The sequence below is a fragment of the Pagrus major genome, chromosome 22, assembly GCF_040436345.1.
Source record: "Pagrus major chromosome 22, Pma_NU_1.0".
Taxonomy (NCBI): Eukaryota; Metazoa; Chordata; class Actinopteri; order Spariformes; family Sparidae; genus Pagrus; species Pagrus major.
The window spans coordinates 8029494-8050886 of record NC_133236.1 but is presented as its reverse complement, the minus strand read 5'-3'; the positions used below and the strand labels follow the sequence as shown (position 1 = coordinate 8050886).

Sequence of the window (21393 nt, the reverse complement as noted above, 5' to 3'; positions counted from 1 at the left end):
AGGTAGAGGAGGAGGAGAAGAAGAAGAAGGAGGAGGATGAGGAGAAGAAGAAGAAGAAGAAGAAGAAGAAGAAGCGGAAGAAAGAGGAGAAGAAGAAAAAGAAGAAGAAGAAGAAGGAGGAGGAAGAGGAGAAGAAGAAAAAGAAGAAGAAGAAGAAGGAGGAGGAAGAGGAGAAGAAGAAAAAGAAGAAGAAGAAGAAGGAGGAGGAGGAAGAGGAGAAGAAGAAAAAGAGGAAGAAGAAGACGGCTGACCGCCCACTGTCACAACTTTCTGACGGGTCACAGATTTCTCTGTAACACCTGTTCAGCCGGTGAATTATCATCTTTTGATGGGAGGTTGGATCGAGCAATGGAAAATAAAGACGGCCGTTTACAAGGTATCAAGTAGTCTTGTGTGACAGTGAGCTGGACACATCTGAAGTGTTGGTATCATGTTAAGTCGTTTGATGAACGGAATGAATTACCGTGTTTTTGTAACAGCTAGCTAACGTTAGCTCGCTGTAAGGTTGCCACAGTTGATCTGTAGGCGAGTTCGTTACTGTGTCCTACAGCTGTGATATATTTCCCACCGCTGTCTTTCGGAGACAGTTATGGATTCAGACTGCCACATTATGTTGGTAAATCAAAAAATAGCACAGGTGAATCTTGGCCACAGTCCCAGCTAATCTGGATGCACCTGTGCTTAGGTAAACGGAGAAAATTAACTTTGTGCGTTGCTGCGAAATAATATTAAAAAAATGTGTATCCTTACAGTTGTCTTCATTACAGTCAGATATCTGAGAAAGACTGATGTGGAGATTTTGGGGGAGGTAATAAACACGGTGGACAGTGGCGGGTCAGGACAATAAGTCAGATAATCCGATAATGGACGCATAGATCTATGACACCTAGCTTGATTGGGTTGTCTCCCAGAAGAAAACTGTCAGTATTAGCTCACAACATGAATGCTTTTGTCAGAAAAAGACTCTTTATTGAAATACTTGACGAGCTAAAGTTGGTTTGGTTACAGTTTGGGAAGCTTTTTAAAATGTAAGACGTGATGACTGACTTGTATTTCATTTGTATTAATGAAGTGTTCTGCAAAAACTTAATAGAAAAGCTGTTTTGGTAACAAGTTTATTGTGATGGGAAGCTTTTAGTCAATTCTTTTTGACTGATTCAAAACCATGAAAGTATTTTGAAGTAAACACACCTCCCACAAACTGCTCTTAAGTAGCTACTATGATTAATGTCATTTACCAAAACTGAAGGCATGAGTTATTTTGTAAAACAACACTTGAGCCTGCTGAAACTGAGAGTCATTAGCTTAAATGTTTGACTAAACAGTTGCCAGCCTTTAGGTAGATATATAATAATCATTAGTGGCTGCAGTTATTAATTAAAATATCTTAATTTTAGATTAATCTTCAGATTAATCAGATAGTTGATTAATTTAAAGGAAAAAGTTCCACACAAGTTTTGTTTATGGATAATACATTTCTATATTTTTCCATGCACCTAAGCAAAACAAACCGTTACTTTGACTTAGAGACAGATTTTATTGTCATTCTGTGAGCAACAAATGAACACAGAACGAAATTTCGTTTCAGGGGCTCAGCATAGAATTAAAATGAAAGTATATCAAAAAATACCAAAATAAGAAAATAAATATCAAAAACAGAAACATACTAAAAAGTGCAAATTATTGAAAGTGACATAGTTGAGTTAAGAATAGACGACAATTGTCACTCAGAGTTCAGCAGTCTGATGACATGGGGGGAAAAAGCTGTTACAGAGCCTTGTGGTCCTGCACCGAATGCTGCAGAACCTCTTTCCAGAGGCCAGCATGGAAAACAGTCCATGGTGAGGGTGGGAGGAGTCTCTGATAATATTCCTAGCTCGGGACATGCAGCACTTGGGAGCAATGTCCTGAATGGAGGGGAGAGAAGTCCCAGTGATCTTCTCCGCTGTCCTCACCACTCTCCTCACATTCCTCCAGTCAGAGGCTTTGCAGCGTCCACACCACATGGAGATGCAGCTGGTCAGGATGCTCTCTATGGTGCTCCTGTAGAATGTAGTGAGGATGGGCGGGGGTAGGAGGACTCTCCTCATCCTTCGCAGGAAGTGCAGATGCTGCTGTGCCTTCTTGACCAGTGCCGCAGTGTTCACAGACCAGGTGAGGTTGTCTGTGATGTGCACCCCCAGGAACTTGGTGCTGCTGACCACCTCCACAGCCGTGTTGTTGATGAGAAGTGGAGCGTGGCTGGGCTGCTTCTTCCTGAAGTCGAGTTGAGGGCGTACTCATGTAAAATATGTATTTTCTGATGGAATTATAAATGTGGATAAATTAAACATTTTAATTGATTGACTTCCTAAAAATCTGCCCTCCTCTCTGTTTCAGGAGCGAGTCAGGCTGACCGGTTTGTCATGAAAGTCATAGAGGCGCAGGCGGTGGCTATAATAAAGATGAAGCCCTCGGGTGTGAGCGGCAGAGAGTACGTCGAGGCTTTGGCCCGCAAGTTGAAGAGTTGGGATGAAGGCTGGAAGAGTAAAGCAGAGGAGCTGCAGCAGGAGGTGCTGAGGCTGCGACAGGAGCTGCTGATCACCAGAATGACGTCCGACACAACGAGCAGCATGGAGGCAGCAGGTACGAGGAAGTAATCAGATACTTTACTTTAGCAATAGTACTCATACTACACTGTATAATACTCCTGTCCTCTAAGTAAAAGTATGATAAGGATAATACACTTCAAATTATACATTCAAATTATTCAAATCATTCAAAAGAAGATCTGCAAATGTCCACATCTGTGAAGCTGGAACCATCAAATGTTTTTTTTTTTACTGCAAGCAGAGTTTCACTTGTTGGAAATAACTGTTGTCTTAATCATGAACAGGTCATAGTTTGCTTAAAGTTGGACTCTTTTAAAGTCAAAGTTTCAGAATAATTCATTCAGAGGCCTGCAGTTTATTTGAGCTGAAAGGTGAGCTGGTGTCAGAGAAAGAGCTGACAGTTTGTATAAAAGCACAGAGTGTGTACTGATGTCTTAAGTGTGGGGAGAGGACAGCTCAAGGACATCCTGACTTAAGACGCTGAGCGGACTGAGGTTATCACACAGGGCTGCTAATGATTACCGACACGACGCTCATGAATTGTTGAGGTGGTTTGTAGCTTGCCTCCCCCGTCCTGTTGACCCTTCTGTCATTGTTTATTCTACAAACAGGAGACTCGATATGTCTTCCCTCCGCACTCGTATAATGTCGGGGCATAATGATTTCTCATCACACAAAAACAAAACAATATTAATGTTATGTTAATGCTATCAAACAGATGAGTGCAGAGTGGAAGAAGAGCTAACAATTATTTTCATTCTTCTGTCTTATTGATTAGTCACTCATTAGTAGAAGAGCCCACACTTTGTCTTCAGATGATTTGTTTTTCCAAAGTACTTTTAGCAAGTCTCACCACTCGGAAACCGTCTTGGCAAAGTCCCCAGGCAGTCAGGACCAGGCTCCTATCTGAATGAATGGGGAGAGTCAGAACTTCAACTTCACTGGGACATAAAACTGCATGTGTACAATCACCAGTCGAATATGATTAAAAAAAAAACTTAAAAAAACACACGTTTGGTGACTTTTCCCAAATATAAGGTTTAACCCTTTGAAAAAATTTGTTGTTTACATTTGTTGTCCTGTTTAAATCGATCTAAAATAAAAGCCATGATAGCTAGAATATTCTTTCCTTTTGCAACAGGAAGCTAAGACTTTTTTTGTTCTGCCTAATCTTGTTGTATGTGCTTGATGACATCATTAAGTCACGTGACATACGGTGCAAAAAAGAGCAGTGGCACCAAAGCATTGCCCCAAAATGGCCGTGGGAAATCCGTGCTTACATCCTGTTTAAACTGATGTAAAGTTATAAGCATAATAACCAGTGCATTCTTTCTTTTTGCAACAGAAAGCTTAAGGGCCTGTGTCCACATAATGGAGGAAACCATTGTAATCTGTGATACTGTGCTGTGTTCACAGTGTTATGTGCAAATGGGAAACATCAAATTTTAAAGCATGGCTGTTAAACTTTGCAATCTGACATATTTTACTGCTCTTATATATTGATAATTACCAAGAGTGGTTCTAAAACAGCTTGTTAAATGTAACTTTGTACTGAGCATCACTTAAATCACTGTTAATCAGGTGAATACAGTGTATAGAAAGCGTTGAGTCATATTTCTCAAAGTACCCACATTTCCTGAAGGCAACATAATTGGGGAAGGCCCTGAGCCTTCTTTATTGTGCTGTCACTCACAATCCCACGCCTCTCTCAGTTGATGCCAGAGCCAGAAATCGGCAACCAAAAAAATAAGAATCTGAAAACAAAAAATCTGCAACTGAAAAAAAGACCCAAAATATGAAATTATATATGTGAAAATTAAAAATAAATAATTTATTCAAAAGAATATCAGAATTAAATCCAATGGAACATTCTGTTTCAAATATTATTCTTTCAATCAACCTTTTTCTTTCCAAATTAACAAACCTTTTTGGCCCTGATCTGGCTCATAACGCTCAGAGCGGCTGCATACAAATGGCGGAGTGCTTGGATAAAAGATGCTTGGTGCCGCGGCTTTTCTCTGGGCGGCTGCCTGCTACCGCAGATGCTCACTCCTTATAGGGAACAATTGAAAAAAGGCTGGTGAAGCTGGTGCTCAGAAAAAAACACTATGTGGACACAGGCTCTAAGGGTGCAGGCACTGGCTGATCATTTCTATTTAGTTCGAAGGGTTAACACAGTTTCCTAACCTCAGTTTCATTCAGCTCTTCCCAGCAGAGCACCTGAACAAATCTGAGACTTCAGTGCTTTTTTTCATGTCTTTAAACGTGCCTTTGCGTGATATTCTTCTTTTCAAGGCTTATTCTGAGTCCGTCTCCACTGGCTTCTTTCTTCCAACAAATCAGTTAAAACTGTCGTTTGTCTCAACTGTGCACGATTTCCTTGTTCGTTTCCTAGTTTGGTTATGATAAAGCAGTTGATTGGCTTTTGGGGAGAAGGGGCGGGATTTATCCAATGAAACCACCATCTCTGATGTCACAGACATTTCTCTTCAAACTGCTGTGAGTGATTTGTCTCCTCTCTTATAACAGTCCAAAACCAAAAGATGAACAGTTCAGTTACATAAATTGGAAAAGCTGCAAATCCTAACGTTTGAGAAACCACTTTGATTGCATCAGTTCTCAGAATATGTTGTATCTTCTCTTTTAGAATTAAGAATAAGTAGCATGTTAAGAATTAGCCTTAATCTCACACTGTTTCAGAGGGCACTGGACGTATCTTCGACCAGTTATCTAAACATGAGGAAGACCATAATATGATAAATACAGCATGAAAGTAATAACATTCAACCTCATCTGTATCAAATAGACAATTATTTTATTTTGCTGAGCACATTAAACACGTTCTGAATCTGAGTACAGCTAAAACTAATGCAGTCTAGTAGGAGGTGCTTTTATTATTTAGCTATCCTTCAGTAATAGAAATGAGGTGGACAAAATAACAGAAACACCTGTTCCTATAATGATCATTCAGTTGCATCAACACCTCTCCAGATGCTGTTTTAAAATGTTTTTTTTTTGTGATTTTTGGACTTTAGTTAAAACTAGCTGGAAAACCGTCAGTATTAATTTATTTTAGTATCAGATCTAATGTAAAAATTACCCTTGGACCTTAAATTAATTAGGTTTTCTGTTTTTAATTGGTTCCTCCATCCATTTTCTGCTGATTATCCAGCTCCAGCGTGTAAAATTATTACTAATTAGTAAGAGTAATTACAAAATTGTGATACTCGTCTCAGTAAATTATTGCACTTGTTAAATGACTCCAGGCCATTTAGAGCCGACTGGTTTTTGTTGATATCTCTCATAGTTTGACCGGTTTGACCATGAAAAATCAATTAAATTCTGTCTTAAATCGGATTTTGGAAGCTCTGCAGAAACCCTGTACACTGTACACATAATATGAAGAGTTTACTTATAAAATAAAATACACACAATATGTATCTGTACGTGCAGCTTTCCACATCTCCAGTTTTTAAAGCTTCTTCTCACTGATCCATCTTTCCCTTTGCCTATAAAAAACCAGCCAAATATGCCCTGGTGAAGTTATGTCATAATTCATTTCTCATAAAAAGGTTGCAGTGTTCCCCAGTCAAGAATATGTCATTTTGAAACAACACTCCCATCTGTATAAACCCCTCACAAAGATATAAAAAGTGTTTTCTTTAAACCACTTGTCCTCCTAAATCTAAAAGCTCAGGAGCCTCAGAGAGACATTTAGGACTGCAGCCGGTGAAACTGATAACCGAGGACCACCTGCTCATAGAGTTATGAGTTACAACACCTATAATTTAGATTTTAAAAGCCACTGGTGTGATTCTTAGGGACCTAGAATACAAGAAAGGATCATATTTTACCCTGAAAAGGAAAACACTTCATGTATGCATGTCTGGAAAGCATTTAGACTAGACTGTGTCTCGGTTTCATTTCACTCTGGATTTTGTTGTAATGTTCTGCTTTATTTTCATCCAGCACCTATGTGACACAAAAACAATTTACACATAGGGAAAATATGAAAGTATAATTAAGCGCAATTTTCCTCCTCAATAAGAAGTGTGGCGGTAATGTTATGATGTTTATGATGTTGTGTGAAAGGAATAATATTATGTTTTATAATAGAAGCTGAGGCAGAGACTGAAATATGAACGCTGTGATTCATGAGGCGCCCTCAGTCTGCCCTCAAGGCCACAGGGATCATATTTATAAACCTGTAATTATGTTCTTTAATGATCATTATTTATATAATAATCCAATTGTGTCTCTTTTGTCAAATTAAATCTGTCCTTTTGACATGAATGTGTCCCAAAGCCCCTTTATGAATGAGTCTTCCGTTTCCGTTACCATCTGACCTTCACTTAACATTTTTATTAACTGAACCTGTAGATAATACTCATTGTCAAATACTCACGGTGACACATTTGTCCCTGTGTGGCCCTTCTGTGCCTCTCCATTGTGACATGCTCATTAATTTTATTGAGTCTAACCGTGTTCTGTGCCACTGAGTGAGTTAAATGCCAGATTTCGCTGAAGACAGAGGGAGGATGAATAAAAACCACAGTCTCTGGTCAGGGATTTTTTTAACAGAAGTGGCTCCAGGAAGAAAACTTGAACATGGAGTCTGTTTGACAAACAATAGTGAAGATACACCCACGCTGCAAAGGTCAAAAAGAGAGGCGTGTGTGTCTCCTCTCATCCCTCATGTCCTCTTCTCTGAACACCAAAATACACTCAGAAGAACCAGTTTACAGCCAGCATGTCTCAGAAACTGAGACGCCCAAACTAGACCTGCAACGATGATTAAATTAATCGGCAACTATTATAATAGTCAATTCATCAGTTTGAGTAGTTTTTTCAGAAGATAAGTCAAAATTCTCTGATTCCAGCTTGTTAAATGTGAATATTTTTTGCTTTCTTTCCTCCTCTATGACAGTTAACTGAATATGTTTGGGTTGAGGACATCATCTTGTGCTTTAGGACACAGTGATTGACATTTCCCACCATTTACTGACGATGAAAATAATCCTTTGTTGCAGCCCTACTCTAAACCCACCTGTTCTCATTATTATTAATACTGAACAGCCTCTGACGTCAAACATCACAATTCTTCTCTTGAGTCATTCAGTTGCGATTAGCTTGGTCCTCCTCCTCAGGCTATATAAAGAGGTTTATGCTAATGTGCCTCATTATTTTTGGATAACCTGACAGTCTTGCCTCCTAAATACAGTTTTGAACGTTATTAAAATGGTTTCGCCGAATAGGTTTTGAGAGAAATGTATTTGTTTGCTTAGCTGAGTGCATTGAGCAGCCTGAACACCACCATAAAAACATTCATCATGCTTTAGTTCGTAGTGGTGCATTTTGTCCATATGTATGTGTTTTAGATTAAATAGGATTTATTTGGCTCCTCTTTCTTCTGTGTAAAATCTTCAGGTCAAGATGTCATGATGGACGCTTCAGAGGATCTGTTTGGTCCAGAGAGTGTCGGGCTCAACACAGACCTTCAGCTAGGCAGCGACTCAGAGACTCCTGAACTCTTTCCACTGGACCCCCAACCCACCATCATCTCCCCTCAGCCTCCACCTCCACCTCCACCTCCACCTCCACCTCCCTCCAGTCATCATGGAAGTCCTGGAGGGAAAGCCATTTATGCGCATGTGCAGTTCCTGCAGTCGCTGTGTTCTCTCCACAGAGTGAAGGGGAACAACAGAGGCCTGGAGTCACTGTGGTTCCGCCCTGATGGCGACGCAGGGTCAGTGTTGGTGGACTGTGTGTGTCAGCTCCTGGACTCTGTAGTGGCGGCGTGCAGGGATCCTCCTCTGCTGGGACCTCCTGACCTCGTCCTGCAGGGGTGCCAGGTCGCAGCCCAGGCGATGGACCTGTTCTGCTCTCAGAGGCTGCCGTCTGTGGACTTCACGAGACGGGTAGAGGGGTCGCTGAGGGAGCTGACAGGGATGCTGCTGCACTGGCATCAGCTCAGCAAGGTGAGTAATGGGATTCATGGAGAGGGGATGTTTTGCATGCACACAGTATTTCCTCTTTAATGTGACTGTGGAGGTTGTCCACAGCTGGAAGAGTAGAGCAGAGAAATAGATCCGGACTTTTTGATCAGATATATTTACATACAGTCAAACACTGCTGCATAAGTACCAACTTCCTCTGAACTTTTTACACAAAACTGAGTCGAGCTGCAGCAATTAACCGATTAGCTGTCAACTATTAAAGTATTCACTCGTCATCATTCATTTAAAATACTGTGCCCATGTTACCATGTTACCATACTTACTAAGATAACTGACATAAAGCAATATTTGTGAATGAGGCATTAATGTGCGAACTTGCTGTAAATGATGACGCACCCTTGAACTTTGCACATCAGCAGAGATCATGAAGTTATTTTTAATCACTTTGTCTCACTTTTTGTTGAAACATACAGTAGTTTAAGCTAAAATACCAAAACATTAGGGCTGCAACTAAAGTCCGGTCAGACTAAAGATTTGTGACGAGATGAAACAGTTTTAAAACCTTGAAGGAGAATCGAGGGTCTTAGGACAGAAGATGTTTGTACAGATTGTAAAGCCCACTGAGGTAATGTGATTGTGAATTTGGGCTATATAAATAAAATAGATTTGAATCAATTTGAAAGTTGCTGCATTGTGAACGGGTCTGTCTCAGCTCGACTCCGGCCGGCTGATGACGTCGCCTGTTACTCAGCTTGTCAAGTCGCCAGTGGCTGGTTTTTGAACATATGTCAGCTGATTAAGTCAGTTCCAAACTGTCATCTGGTCGAAAACGGCAGAGTTTTGGATGGAGGAAAGGGAAAGTCATCTCATTGGTTTGTTTGAATAACAGCTGTGTTTGTACGACACAAGCCCTAAAATGTAAATTTATTCATAAAATGACAACTTCACAGTTTCCTCACTTTCTGCTGCTTGCTTTCACCTCCAATTCATCATTACTAGAATTGCAACTAGTAAGTTAGTGACTATAACTGCACTCATTCATATTTTAAGGCGCTACAAATTGTAGCCAAATATTAAAACACTGAAAAGCCAGAAGCAGTTGCATGTTTCAGCTTGATCTGAGTGAATCTTTGGTCTGAACAGGGCTGAACAATTATTTTCATTGTCGGTTCAATGATTCGTTTAGTCTATAAAATGTCTAAGAACTGTGTCAAATGCTCATCACAATTTCTCAGAGCCCAAAGTGTCTTCAAATTGCTTCTTTTGTTCAACCAACAGTCCAAAACCCAAAGACTCTTCTTTTACTGTCAGAAATGCACAAAGAAAAGCAGCAAGTCCTCACAACTAAGAGGCTGGAACCAGACGATGTTTGACATTGATTACCCGATTATCAAAATAGTTGAGAAATTTGTTTCGATTAAGTAATTGACTAATCACTGCAGCTCTACAAATCATAAAGTTAAAGTTGAAAGTCCCTTATAATTACACCATAATGTCAGTTTCCATGACAAGAGGACGATTGTGCTACATCTCTATAGAGCAACTTGTTCTTGTTGAAAAGAACAGCACAGCTTTTGTGCATGAACGTATTTGCTAACACTAGTCATTCTCTAGGCACCATTATTTTTCCTCTTTGTTGTGTTTCTTGTCTCTTAGTCCTCTAGCAGGAGCAAAATTATAAGACTTTGGTCCGTTAAATGTGTATGAACCTGTATTTTCAACTTCATCACACTGGCATCTCATCACTTCCTGAAAACCTAGAGGGTGGCTATTAAAAGTTTTGTTCTGTCACAGACACCAGCCTTTGTTTTCAGTGTAAATTTGTAACCATTAAAATGTACTCCAGAGGCAATGGAAGAAAGTAAGTATCAAAACAAAAGTGTAACTTTTTCACATAGTTTCACTTTTGCGGCATAGCAGGTGAAAAAGAATCAGATTTAAAATGAAATCGATGGAAAATGAAGTCGTATACAAAGTAAATCTTCCAAGATAATTGGAAAGAAAAGAAGAAAGGGAAAACCCTTGGCAGGCCAAAGTGGGGTGATGCTCCTGAGCCTGTTGTAGGTGCAAATAGACCTGACATGAGCAGTATTCATTAGTATCACCAGGGAATCTCTGTCATCTCCCAGTTTTACTGTCAAGATTAAAGAAGCAGCAGATTTCTGTGGGATTAAAAATGTATAGTGGTCACAAGTTTTTTTAGTCTGGTACAAGTGAACATCTCTAGGGTAATTTTAGTCCTTTGCTAATGGGGCTTAAGGAGCTTACAGGACAATTGCAGTTGTTGGAAAGCTTCGTTATCTTTCCCCAAAAGACGTTTTAATACAACCTGATTTCCCATGAGCATCATTAAAAATTTCATATTTTATTTTATCGAGGCAAGGCCGGATTATTAGTGAGTGTAAGAATATGTCGACTCAGCTTCATTTATTCAGCAGCTGCAGCTGAGAGCTCGAAGGAAGAATGTAAAAGAATTATCATTTTCCTGTTAAACCCAAATAGAGTTTGATTAGAATAAAATGGGCCAAATACATTGTATGCATCAACACTGTCCTGACAGATTCCAAAGCGGCAGCAAATGGGGTGAACAAAATGCTAGGGCTGCAACTAGTGATTATTTTCAATCATTTTTCCTCATGGTTTAATCAGGTTTTTTTCCCTCTATAAAATGACACAATATTGTGAAAACACTCATCATAGTGACTTTAAATGGCTTGTTTAGTCCAACCAGCCACAAAAGTCAAAGATATTCACTTTACAGTGTTAAAACACAGAGAAAAGCAGGAACGCTCACAATAGACCAGCTGGAACCAGAGAATGTTTGACATTTTTGCACAGCAGGTCTGTCAAGCTTTGTAGTTCTGAACAAGCAGGATGTGCACAAGGCTTTAGTAACTAAGATACATGGTGTCCAAAGGCTTAAGAGGGTTGTGTCTTGTTTTCACCCATCCAAAACAAATCTGCTAACGGGCTGTCCACAGTAAGAACATACATTTTAAATGGATTGTTTTAAAGTGGTTCTAATTAGGGGTGTCAAGATTTGACTTGACTTTTGATTTTAAGGTCACGATTCAATTCGATTTAAAAAGATTTTCAGCATGACAGCTTTGCTTTTGTGAGACTTTAATGCCCTGACAACTGTCATTTGCATCTTCATCGTTATAAAGGGGTATTTTACAACAGCAGTTTGACTCTATCCTTGTGCTATTTGCTAGTTCAAATAATATTCGCTAAAAAATAAAATATTCAAGAGTTTAGCAAAAAATACCAACCTTCAGTGATTCAACAATACATAGCAAAGAAATAGAAATCAGTCAGTCAGTCACCATCAGTCGGCCTGTGAAGGGGTTGAATTAGATTGTCGAAATAGAACGCTGATTTGGATAAATTTTCGATTTTAAAATTGAAATCGTGACACTCGTAGTTCTAATTCAAGAGGATGGTAGAGACACCACAGCTATAACGACAATGATAGTGGTGAATGATAACGTGATCACTTTCAGAGCAATTTGATGAATGATAGAAACACTGACAGCCAAACAGAATCCATCTGAATTTTCAGGCCATCATGATCACAACTTATGAAATGCTAATATAAAGTGCTATTTTTGATGTAATATGTGGGAATTTTGCATTAAAATAACTAAAAATGACTGGACCATTTGTAATATATTATGTTGACTTGTGTACTTACATGAGTTTACTGAAGGTAACAGTGCGTTTCATTTGGTTGTCTGTTGCTACTTCTGGGCTCGGGAGACTTAGCTTACATGAATATAACTTTTAAAACATTACCTTGTCTGTGAACATCTGTGCCCTTGTCACGTCAGAGATTTTCATTAGCAGTGGTGGTTGTTTAAAGGTGTCTTCATCACCAGCGAAACACGTTTGACTGCAGGAACACTGTTTCTCTGCCCCCAAAACCAGATTTCTTTACTGTACACTAGCCGTAATATAATGTTAACTCTAGGTCAACTATGACTGAACACAGCACTCAGCAGATACTCTGGTTCTCTCTCTTCTTTTTCCCCTGTCCTTTTTGTAACTTTGTGTTCATGAAGTAAAGTACATTTCCCCTCTAACTCCAGTCAGCAGTCAACATTACAGAACATAAACACTGTAATTCTTATCTAATTAGAATCTAATCTAGTTACCTCTGCTAATAAGAAAATGACGTGGTTAACTTGTTCCTTGTACCTGTTCTGGGTGGTGTACTTATTTTTAAACAAACAGCTGCTGTTATCATTTTGCTGTAAGACATCACATTTAACAGCATCGATTTCTACCATAGTTGTATAACAGCCCAATACCGTTATTACCCTGACGTGCAGTGTATCTTGTGTTATTAGATTTAACCTTCATTCAAAGCTCGCTGAGCCCATAAAGGGTAGAATTGCCTTCGCAGCGGATTGTAAAAGTCACTCACCGCCTCGCACATGTTACTGTCATGACGGGTCTGGGCAGCTGGGAAATGGAGATGAAAGTGAGGCTGAGTTGACAAGGATGAAGTTATCCCATCTGGCTCTTACTAAACGCTCAGAGAATGGCTTACCCAACGAAGATGGCTGCAGGCAATTTCCTCTTTACAGCAAATTCCCCTTCTCTCTGTTTGTCATGACGAATGGCGAGGAACGAGGCGCAGTGATGTTTAGCAGTTGTCAATGAAACTGATGATAGCGCTGAGGAGGGTGTTGAATAATTTAAATTTAATGAGGACTTCCATTAACAGAGCACCAATCTGTCTCAGAGAAACTTCAGCGTTCCCACAGAGGACAGTTATCTACCAGCCTTATAGGACAGGTTACTTAGAGCCAGACAACCAATCACAATAAAATGCAGAGAGTAAATTAAAGGCGCAGGAAGGCCATTAGTATGAAGCAATATGTGATTATCATGGAAGGAGAGCACTTAATTATAGTGTGCCATTACAGAATCTATGACTGGTCATTGATTCTGAACAGATGAATAAAACATTTGAATTTTCTGAGTTCAGATTCAGTTCTCATAAAGTAAACCCTTATTTTGGAGGGTTTGGAAGTGCTTCAGGGTTTCTGTGACTTACTGAAATATGAAATAATGTTTAGAAATAAAAGCTGAAGCAACTGTCATTTAAACTACAATACCGAAGAACTTTTTTTAAAATTCACAGCAGTTGTCATAGTCACCAATTTCTGATTTCTAAATACCGCTCACACCATCTTCATCCAACTCGTACGTTTGACTGGGAACCTTTTTGTTTGAAGGCTTCTACATTTTGAAAGGCATAAAAAAGTTTTAGTTTTATGACTTATCCAACCCCAATCTGACCAGTGACAGTCATTAAGAATAACCATAATAACTGTACATTAAATCCAATCTTCCGACTGATGGCCTTGTTTGCTTACATAGTTCATATAGAGTCATCAGTATTAAATTGAGACTGTTTCATAACCAGTTGAAAGTTCCTTGAAGGATGTTTAAGGATAGAACTGTTGATTCTTTTCATTATTAATTAATATGACATATATTTTCCAGATTAATTGATAATCCTTAATCCTTACTATCACAGTTCACTCAATGTTATGTCAAACCAACACTCTAAACCCCAAATATATTCAGTTTACTGTAACACAAGACAGCACATTCTCACATTTCAGAGGCTGGAACAAACAATATTTGGTATTTTGCTTGAAACATGACCAAAACAATTTGAATATGAAGAAGTTGATCTAATTAATCAACTAATCTTTGCAGCTCTATATCCGACTTCTAAATCATATAGAAGTGCATGAAAAAGCAAACGAACATGGATGCCTTGCATTAGGTAAAGTCTGTGTAACTTGATTAAATGCTGTAAATATAGCTGTAATATATGCTATATTCATGTGTAGAGTAACTCAGCAATCATACAAACGTCCCTCAATGTTGGACCTTATTTGTTTGGTGTTTGAAGAGAGTAAGACAGCTGGAACTTCCAGCCGAGTGAAAAGCAGAAGTTGTAAACGTGAATCTCTCCCACCTTCCATCTCACATGATATATAGTAAACCTTGGCGTTTCAATAGGTTCTTGACAGTGTGAGCACCTGTAGTCCACTATTCTTTAAAATGCTATTCAGTTACAGACAGGTTTCATCTGAAATCATCTCTGTTGTCTTTTTGTGTGACTGTGACTCCCTCGAGATTTGGCAGTACATGTATTCAGACTCTCTCACCTTTTCATCAGAGCACCTTAGAGCGAGCTCTGTGTTTGGAGCGAGATTACACTGTTTAAAGTAAAAATCCTCTCTTTGATGCTCTAATGTTTGATATCACTAATCTGTGATGCTCAGTGCATGTGTAATTAATGTTTTTGATGTGCTCACTCTCCTTCAGCATGACTCATCCTCTTGTTTTGGTGAGTTTTATATTATTTTTGCCCAAATCGTATTTTGACAAGGCCTCAGTGGACGGTTTGTAAGCTTGTTACTCTGTGTCAAATGTGGGTCTGTACGGGCGGAGAATAGCTTTTAAAATGTGATCATTCGGCTGTGGGTGATACGGGTCACTGAACTCAGCTGTGCTTGTTACTCAAAATGCAACACCTCTTGGCTGCTTCACATTTTGCTCTATTGACATAACCGTGCCAGGAGAAATGGGTTTCACTGCCTTTTCTATTATGGTTGCCCCTCTTGTCTGTTGAATGAGCAACAGTCTGAAATGGCAGCTTTAGAAAGAAGCTTTGTCGTATTGATTCAAAGGATCTAAAACTAATGTTTTAGATTTTTTAAACATGTTTGAACCAAACCGATGAGCTACTGCTGTGAGATCACTCATTCTGTGTTTGAAATTAGTTATCCATAAGGAAAAAGTACATACAGTATATGTCTATACATCGAACAATAAAATGGCCAAAGAACTAAAGGAACTTTGCTAATAGTCTTATTGTGAAAATAATCATATATTTGCAATGAACTGGTGCAGTTTGCCCTTTTAAAGGAGACTTATAAGGCTTATTTTCATTCTCATAATTTTATCTGGGTTATTACTAGAATAGGTTTACACATCAGTTTTCTTATGCTATCCTGTGCTGCAGCTCTTTATTCCCCCTCTGTCTGAAACACTGATCGGTTTATGTTCACCACATAAAGCATTTTCTATGTGATGGAAACATCCTTTGCACAACTTCTCTCTAAGATATCCTTCTTAAAAATTAACATTCTCTTTAACTCCCCCAATAAGGATATTGCAAATGACTTTGAGGATACCCATTAATGAACTCTTCATATTTCTGACATCCAGTGAACACTCCATCGCTCTGCCAGTCAAACTGATTGTTCATGACAATCCAGATATGGAGAGGAGGTCAGAGATGAAGGGCAGGGCTAATTATAATACTGGGAAGACTCCTGACAGGATCAAGGAGAGCCAGTGGAGGAAGATGACCACTGGGACACGATTCTAAAGCATTCTGACACCAGACTAATCTGTCAAACACGCTGTTCAAAAACAATTTTATATTTGGAGGGGGATAAAATTGTCTTCATGAACCACTGAGAGATTTCAGCTGTATTTTCTTGCATCTGACAGTACAAAGGGATGAGTCGCTTTTTGTTAAATTAAATAGTGTGAAAAAGAACATTTCAACATTATCTTTGAAAAAAATAGGGTTTAATTTGAAATTTCAAATTATTTCAGAAAAAATCTGATCAAATAAATAATGGTCCTGTCCCCTAGCAAATTATCCATATTTTCCAGTCCTACCTGCCTCTTTTTCTTTATTCTGAGATCATTTTCTGCCTTACCACCTCGTAACAAACCTTATCTAAACTGACTGTCTTGGTTGTCAGTCATTTGGAAGTAACTCCCAGTTAGGTTTAAAGTGAATGGTTGTATTATAGCAACCACGAGTGTACCGGTCAGAGGGCAGTGTGCCCCCACAACTGTAACTCTCTTTTATGTGACACGCCATTTTTTATCACAGGGACAGGAAATTAAGTTGTGTTGACAGGAGGGTGAGGTGCCGTATCCACAGTGTGAGTGAAAGATATGTCGTCCACAGGCTCCTGTAATTCTGCAGGCTGTAATACATCTTACTGTACATACATGCACTGTCTGATGTGATTTATGTTTTTAACCTTTCTTAATGAAAGTTTGTAGTAGAGTGTACGACATCAGTAGAGGGATGGTGGGCTGAATCGCCTCCGTTCTCCTTACAGTTGTAAATAACAACACAGGGCTGAATGTGAGTTTATGCAATCATTAAGTCTATAATAAAAATGGACCGCCAGTTAACCTTCTTTTTCCTGGGTGACTGCGAGCCCAGTGGCAGACACAATTGTATAGTTATAACAAGACAAGGTTTATAGGGAACCAATGTAAATGTAAACAGACTGCGAATATTTAGGTGCATTTTGCGACCATTTTTGGAGGCAGTGTGAAACACTCACTGTGTGAAACCCAAGGAACAGCATTTCTACTTGTAATGTTTTGCAGTGGCCGCCACGGCAATTTAAAAAAAATCACAGAATGAACCAAATGTTGCACGATCAATCTGCTGATCCAAATCCAACCACAGCGTTGGAGGACACAGCCATTTCATACAGGAAAGGTTGCCTATATAAGGTGGATCTACCAATGTGCATTGGACTTGTTCATGAGTCAGCTGTGACTCTGTATGTCTGTTCTAGAGAATCCAGTCTATGATGTGAAAACAACAGTCAGAGAAAGTAGTTCAGAAAGTAGTAGAAAGTAGTTCAGTTTTAATCCCAGCGTAACACAGTGTCTCTTCTGCCAGGCTGCTGACAGTGCTGTCCGAGCAGGGCTGGTGCTACACGCTTTAGTGCCTTAGACAAGATTAGGATTTGGTGCCCCCAAATTGCGGCTTTTCTCACCAGTTAACCACCATTGGAAGTTGTCAGTTGGATTTTTTTTTTAGCAAGTGCGCCAGCTAATATACAAATGTATTTATGGTTCCCCTTATTTATAATTCCTAATTGAAATGCTATAAATGTGCATTTTTATAAGCGTTTATCTTTATGCTTTTATTGTAATACACTTTGACTAACAAATAAAATGTCTGTGCGACGGGAAGAATGAGGGGTCTCCAACTGATTGAGCACCAGTGCTACTAGTGAAAAACATTAGTCTGGAGCCCTGCTGTCTATTGCCAGTTTAATGAATCGACTAATTTTTAAGCCTACAAAATGTCAGAAAAAAGTTAAAAATACCTGATTCAGTTCAAGGAGATGTGTTCACATTGCTTGTTTTGTCTAACCAGTCCAACCCCCCACCCCCACCCCCCACCCCAATCTTGGCTGTCACATAAGACAAAGAAAAGCAATAATTGAGCAGCTGAAACTGGGGAACGTTTGGTACTTTTAAATGTAAGATGACGGAAGCAATTAATTGATTAAAAAAAAACAACAACAACATTGAAGTGGTGTTGATTATTGTTCTGTTGATTCAATTATTTCAGCTCTAGTTTGCTTCATGTTTGACTGAAAAGGTCACTGAGTAAATGAGTAGAGTATTTAAACCCGCTAATGGTCTTTCAACTAGAAATAGATATAGATGAACACATGCTCTTCTAGACATTTTGGTACCGTAGGGAACTAACCCTCACTTCCAAAAACCCCAGCACGGTAGTCAAACAATGAAGATGTCTGAAAAAGAGTCTGGAGGTGTCGGCAAAGTGCCTCCAGTCTAAATGTGCTCCATATTCAGAAATAGAGCCGTGAGCAACTGTAATTTACCCAGCGGCAGGTTCCGCCTTCAGCCCTGCTCACGTCCACGACGAGAGCTCTTATTTCAGGCTCTGTTTCTCAGACACACCTGGAGGAGTTGTTACGGTCTAGGAGGAAGGAGATTGGACAAGATGAAGAGCCCAGACGATGAAATTGCAGATCCTAAATCCCAAGTGGCGTCATTCAAATGTCACTCTCCCACTGTGTTCGCCTGCAGACATATTTCATGTAATAACCTTTCAGAGAGGAGGACGGTTAAATGTCTGGCTGGCCTCATACAGCCTCACACCCGCCTCATCTTACCGTGTCATCCTTTTGTCTACTGGATGAACTTTTATGAGCTTCTTGTATATTGCATCCTCGCCTCGTGTGTTTCAACCCCAAACAGAGCGCTCAAGTACACATTTTATCACTCTGTTATTTTTCAGACAATACTACCCCTGGCTTTAATGGCTGCAGAATGTGCCTGTTAACATGAGTTATGGGAATATAAGTCATTTAAACACAGAGGTTTTCATATTTTTGAAGACGTTCTGAAAAAGAAAATACAGCCAAGAAGAAAGAAAAGAAGAAAAAAAAATTACCCACTCAAAGACAGCGATGAACCTGACTGACATCAGCTGAAAGCTTCCTCACCAGATCTGAATCTAAGAACAGTTAGATAACCTGTACTTGATGACCTGAGAGGTCTGGATTTTAGTCCGTGAGCAGGTCAGAAATAAACCAGGGAGCTTAAGTGCTTTAGAGACTATTTTAAAAATGTTGGTTCAAGATTAATGGTCTAATAAATTAGCTCGCAAGTAAAACATACTAAACTTGACAACATCCAACCATGATGTGAGTTTCCAGAGACATAAGCTGTACACATATGCACTGCTATCCTGAACAAAGGATAAGGACAGTGAAGGGTGGAAGAGGCTCTTGCAGATGGATTTAAACAGAATAGGACCATAGTGTGTTTGAGATTAGAGAAGTGGTGAATCAGCTGTGAATGCAGTGAGAAAGCTGAATTGCAGTTGCAAAACTGACCTCTCACAAAATCAAAACACTTTAAACTCAACATCTCTTCAAGTCTCTTTTTCTGTTTCTGTCTCCAAGTAAAGAACCAAACCAGCTGGTCCAGTTGGGCTTGTGCGTTAAAAGACAATGAGGTCAAACTGGAGGGAAGGAATGCCTCATCAATCTGCAGCCGGAGAAAATCTGGTTAGGAAAACTGAATAACAATCTCCTCCCTTCAGTTGCTTCAAATTATGAATTAATCTCTTGATAGGATAATCATGCAGACAATTTCTCATGATGTCCTCGTATCATTCAGCACGCGGGTGTAATCAGCAGCACAGGCAATACAAAGCAAATTGAATTTCAGGTTCTTAATTTTTTTTTCTTTTCGTTCCGCTTTCTCACTCTCTGTTTGAGGCACACGGCTAAACACACCTATCTGATCGGCTTTGAGCATCTGTTTTAGCTCTGCACTTCAGATGTGTGCAGGTTACTAGTTGAATTCCCTGGACTAAATTGAAAAGCAACAATGGTCACGACGCCCTTGAGCCAAACAATTTATCCCCAGCTGCTGCCGTGGAGCTGCCTACTGGCACAATAACAGAGGACTGTTTGGATGTGTTGGGCTGCTCTCAGTCGAAAAATACGAGAAACTGACTGAATATGAATTAGGCTGTTGCTGAATATGAGCGTGAATGCTAAGTATACTCCCTCCAGGATCACAAAAATTAAAACCTGTGGCAGCAGCAGCAAACTGTGTGCTGCATGTGTTTGGCATCAGGATGAAGAAACTAACAGGACAAGGCAAATTGTATTTTCTGTCGTGTGCACACTGAAACCTGCAATAAATGTATTTCCTAAAAAGTAGCCTCCTGATGTATCTCTTTCCTCTGTTAAAAACACATCTATGAGCCACAATGAGTTCCTTAATCACCACGAACACACACATTGTAGTTTATTTTCACTCAATCCCGTACACACACCGTCCTGCTGCCACAAATACTCACAGGAGCACCAAATGTGGATTAATCTGCTGCTTCTCCAATAAATGCACCATTTCCTCCTGTTTGTTTGAGTAAAAACTATAGCAAGCTGGCCTGGGATCTAGGGTTGGGTAGGTTTCCAGTTTTGCTGGTCCGGTGTACGAGCTTCAACCGGTTTGACATTGTGCCAACTGACTGATCCGTGAACATTTGTCAGGTGTAATATCAGATGGAGAGAACTAGCACTGCATGGCTAATTAGCAGGAGCCCAGGGATAGCTGATTAGCTCAGCTCCACAGGAGGTGCAGTGCTTATGTCTTGTTATGATGTACTAAAACTACGACTCAAATACTACTCAAACAAGCGTCTGCAACAGAAAACAAGGCCTTGTTTTGATCCGCTGCTCCTGTTTGCCCTGTTAAAGTCATTGCATTATACTGTTAATACAAACTCAACACTTCCTGTATCCATTTCAAATTAAAAGCCCTCTAGTGTCTCAGTGGACCGTAACCGGTCATTTCTTAACAAGGCTTTTATTGTGAAACATTATCAGGAGCATATTGTAGAAAACTCAATGACTTCTAAGATTCATATACTGTATGTGGATGACTTGAACTGTCGCTGCTCCTATTTCACTCCACTAAAGTCTTATTTTGTTTAGTATTTTGGTGTTAAACTTTAGAAGAAGAAAAGTTAAGTTGAATTGTTGAAAATGAAAACAGTTGCAGTTGCCCTAAAGGACTGTAGTGCCAATACACTCATTCATGGGCTCTCATTATGTTCCTCTTGGGAGCGACTGAGTCTTATGAAGATGGATTTGTGAGCTCACATGATGTCATGATCGTAAGAAACCAGCCAACCAAAAATGAATTGAGAGGGACAAGACTAATATGCATTTGTATTGTTATTCTTATCCCTTTTTTTGCTGCATTTATATTGTTTGTAGTTTGTGTGCCATGAGATTGCCACTATTAATCATAGTTTTAATGATTTGGAAGACTAAATGTATTTCTGCACCTATGTCATCTTGTATCCAAAGTGAATTGTAAAATTAAATAAGATATTGCCTGTGTGCCTTTGAGTCAGCCATGGTCACATGTGTGTTATTATCCCAGAATCATCATCAGCTGCAGAATTAATTTTCAGCATTCTTCATAATGAG

The 21393-nt window shown here is 39.4% G+C and overlaps 1 protein-coding gene across 3 annotated transcripts in view; it reads left to right on the top strand.

Moving 5' to 3' along the window:
- The first annotated feature begins 250 nt into the window (after window positions 1-250).
- Window positions 251-21393, top strand: part of mei4 (meiosis-specific, MEI4 homolog (S. cerevisiae)) — a 123465-nt gene continuing 102322 nt past the window's right edge. For all 3 annotated transcript variants that reach the window (XM_073493318.1, XM_073493317.1, XM_073493316.1), the window contains exons 1-3: window positions 251-376; window positions 2380-2625; window positions 8019-8569. In XM_073493318.1, the coding sequence (XP_073349419.1) occupies window positions 349-376; window positions 2380-2625; window positions 8019-8569 (825 nt within the window). In that variant the 5' untranslated portion in view covers window positions 251-348. The remainder of the gene's footprint in view (window positions 377-2379; window positions 2626-8018; window positions 8570-21393) is intronic.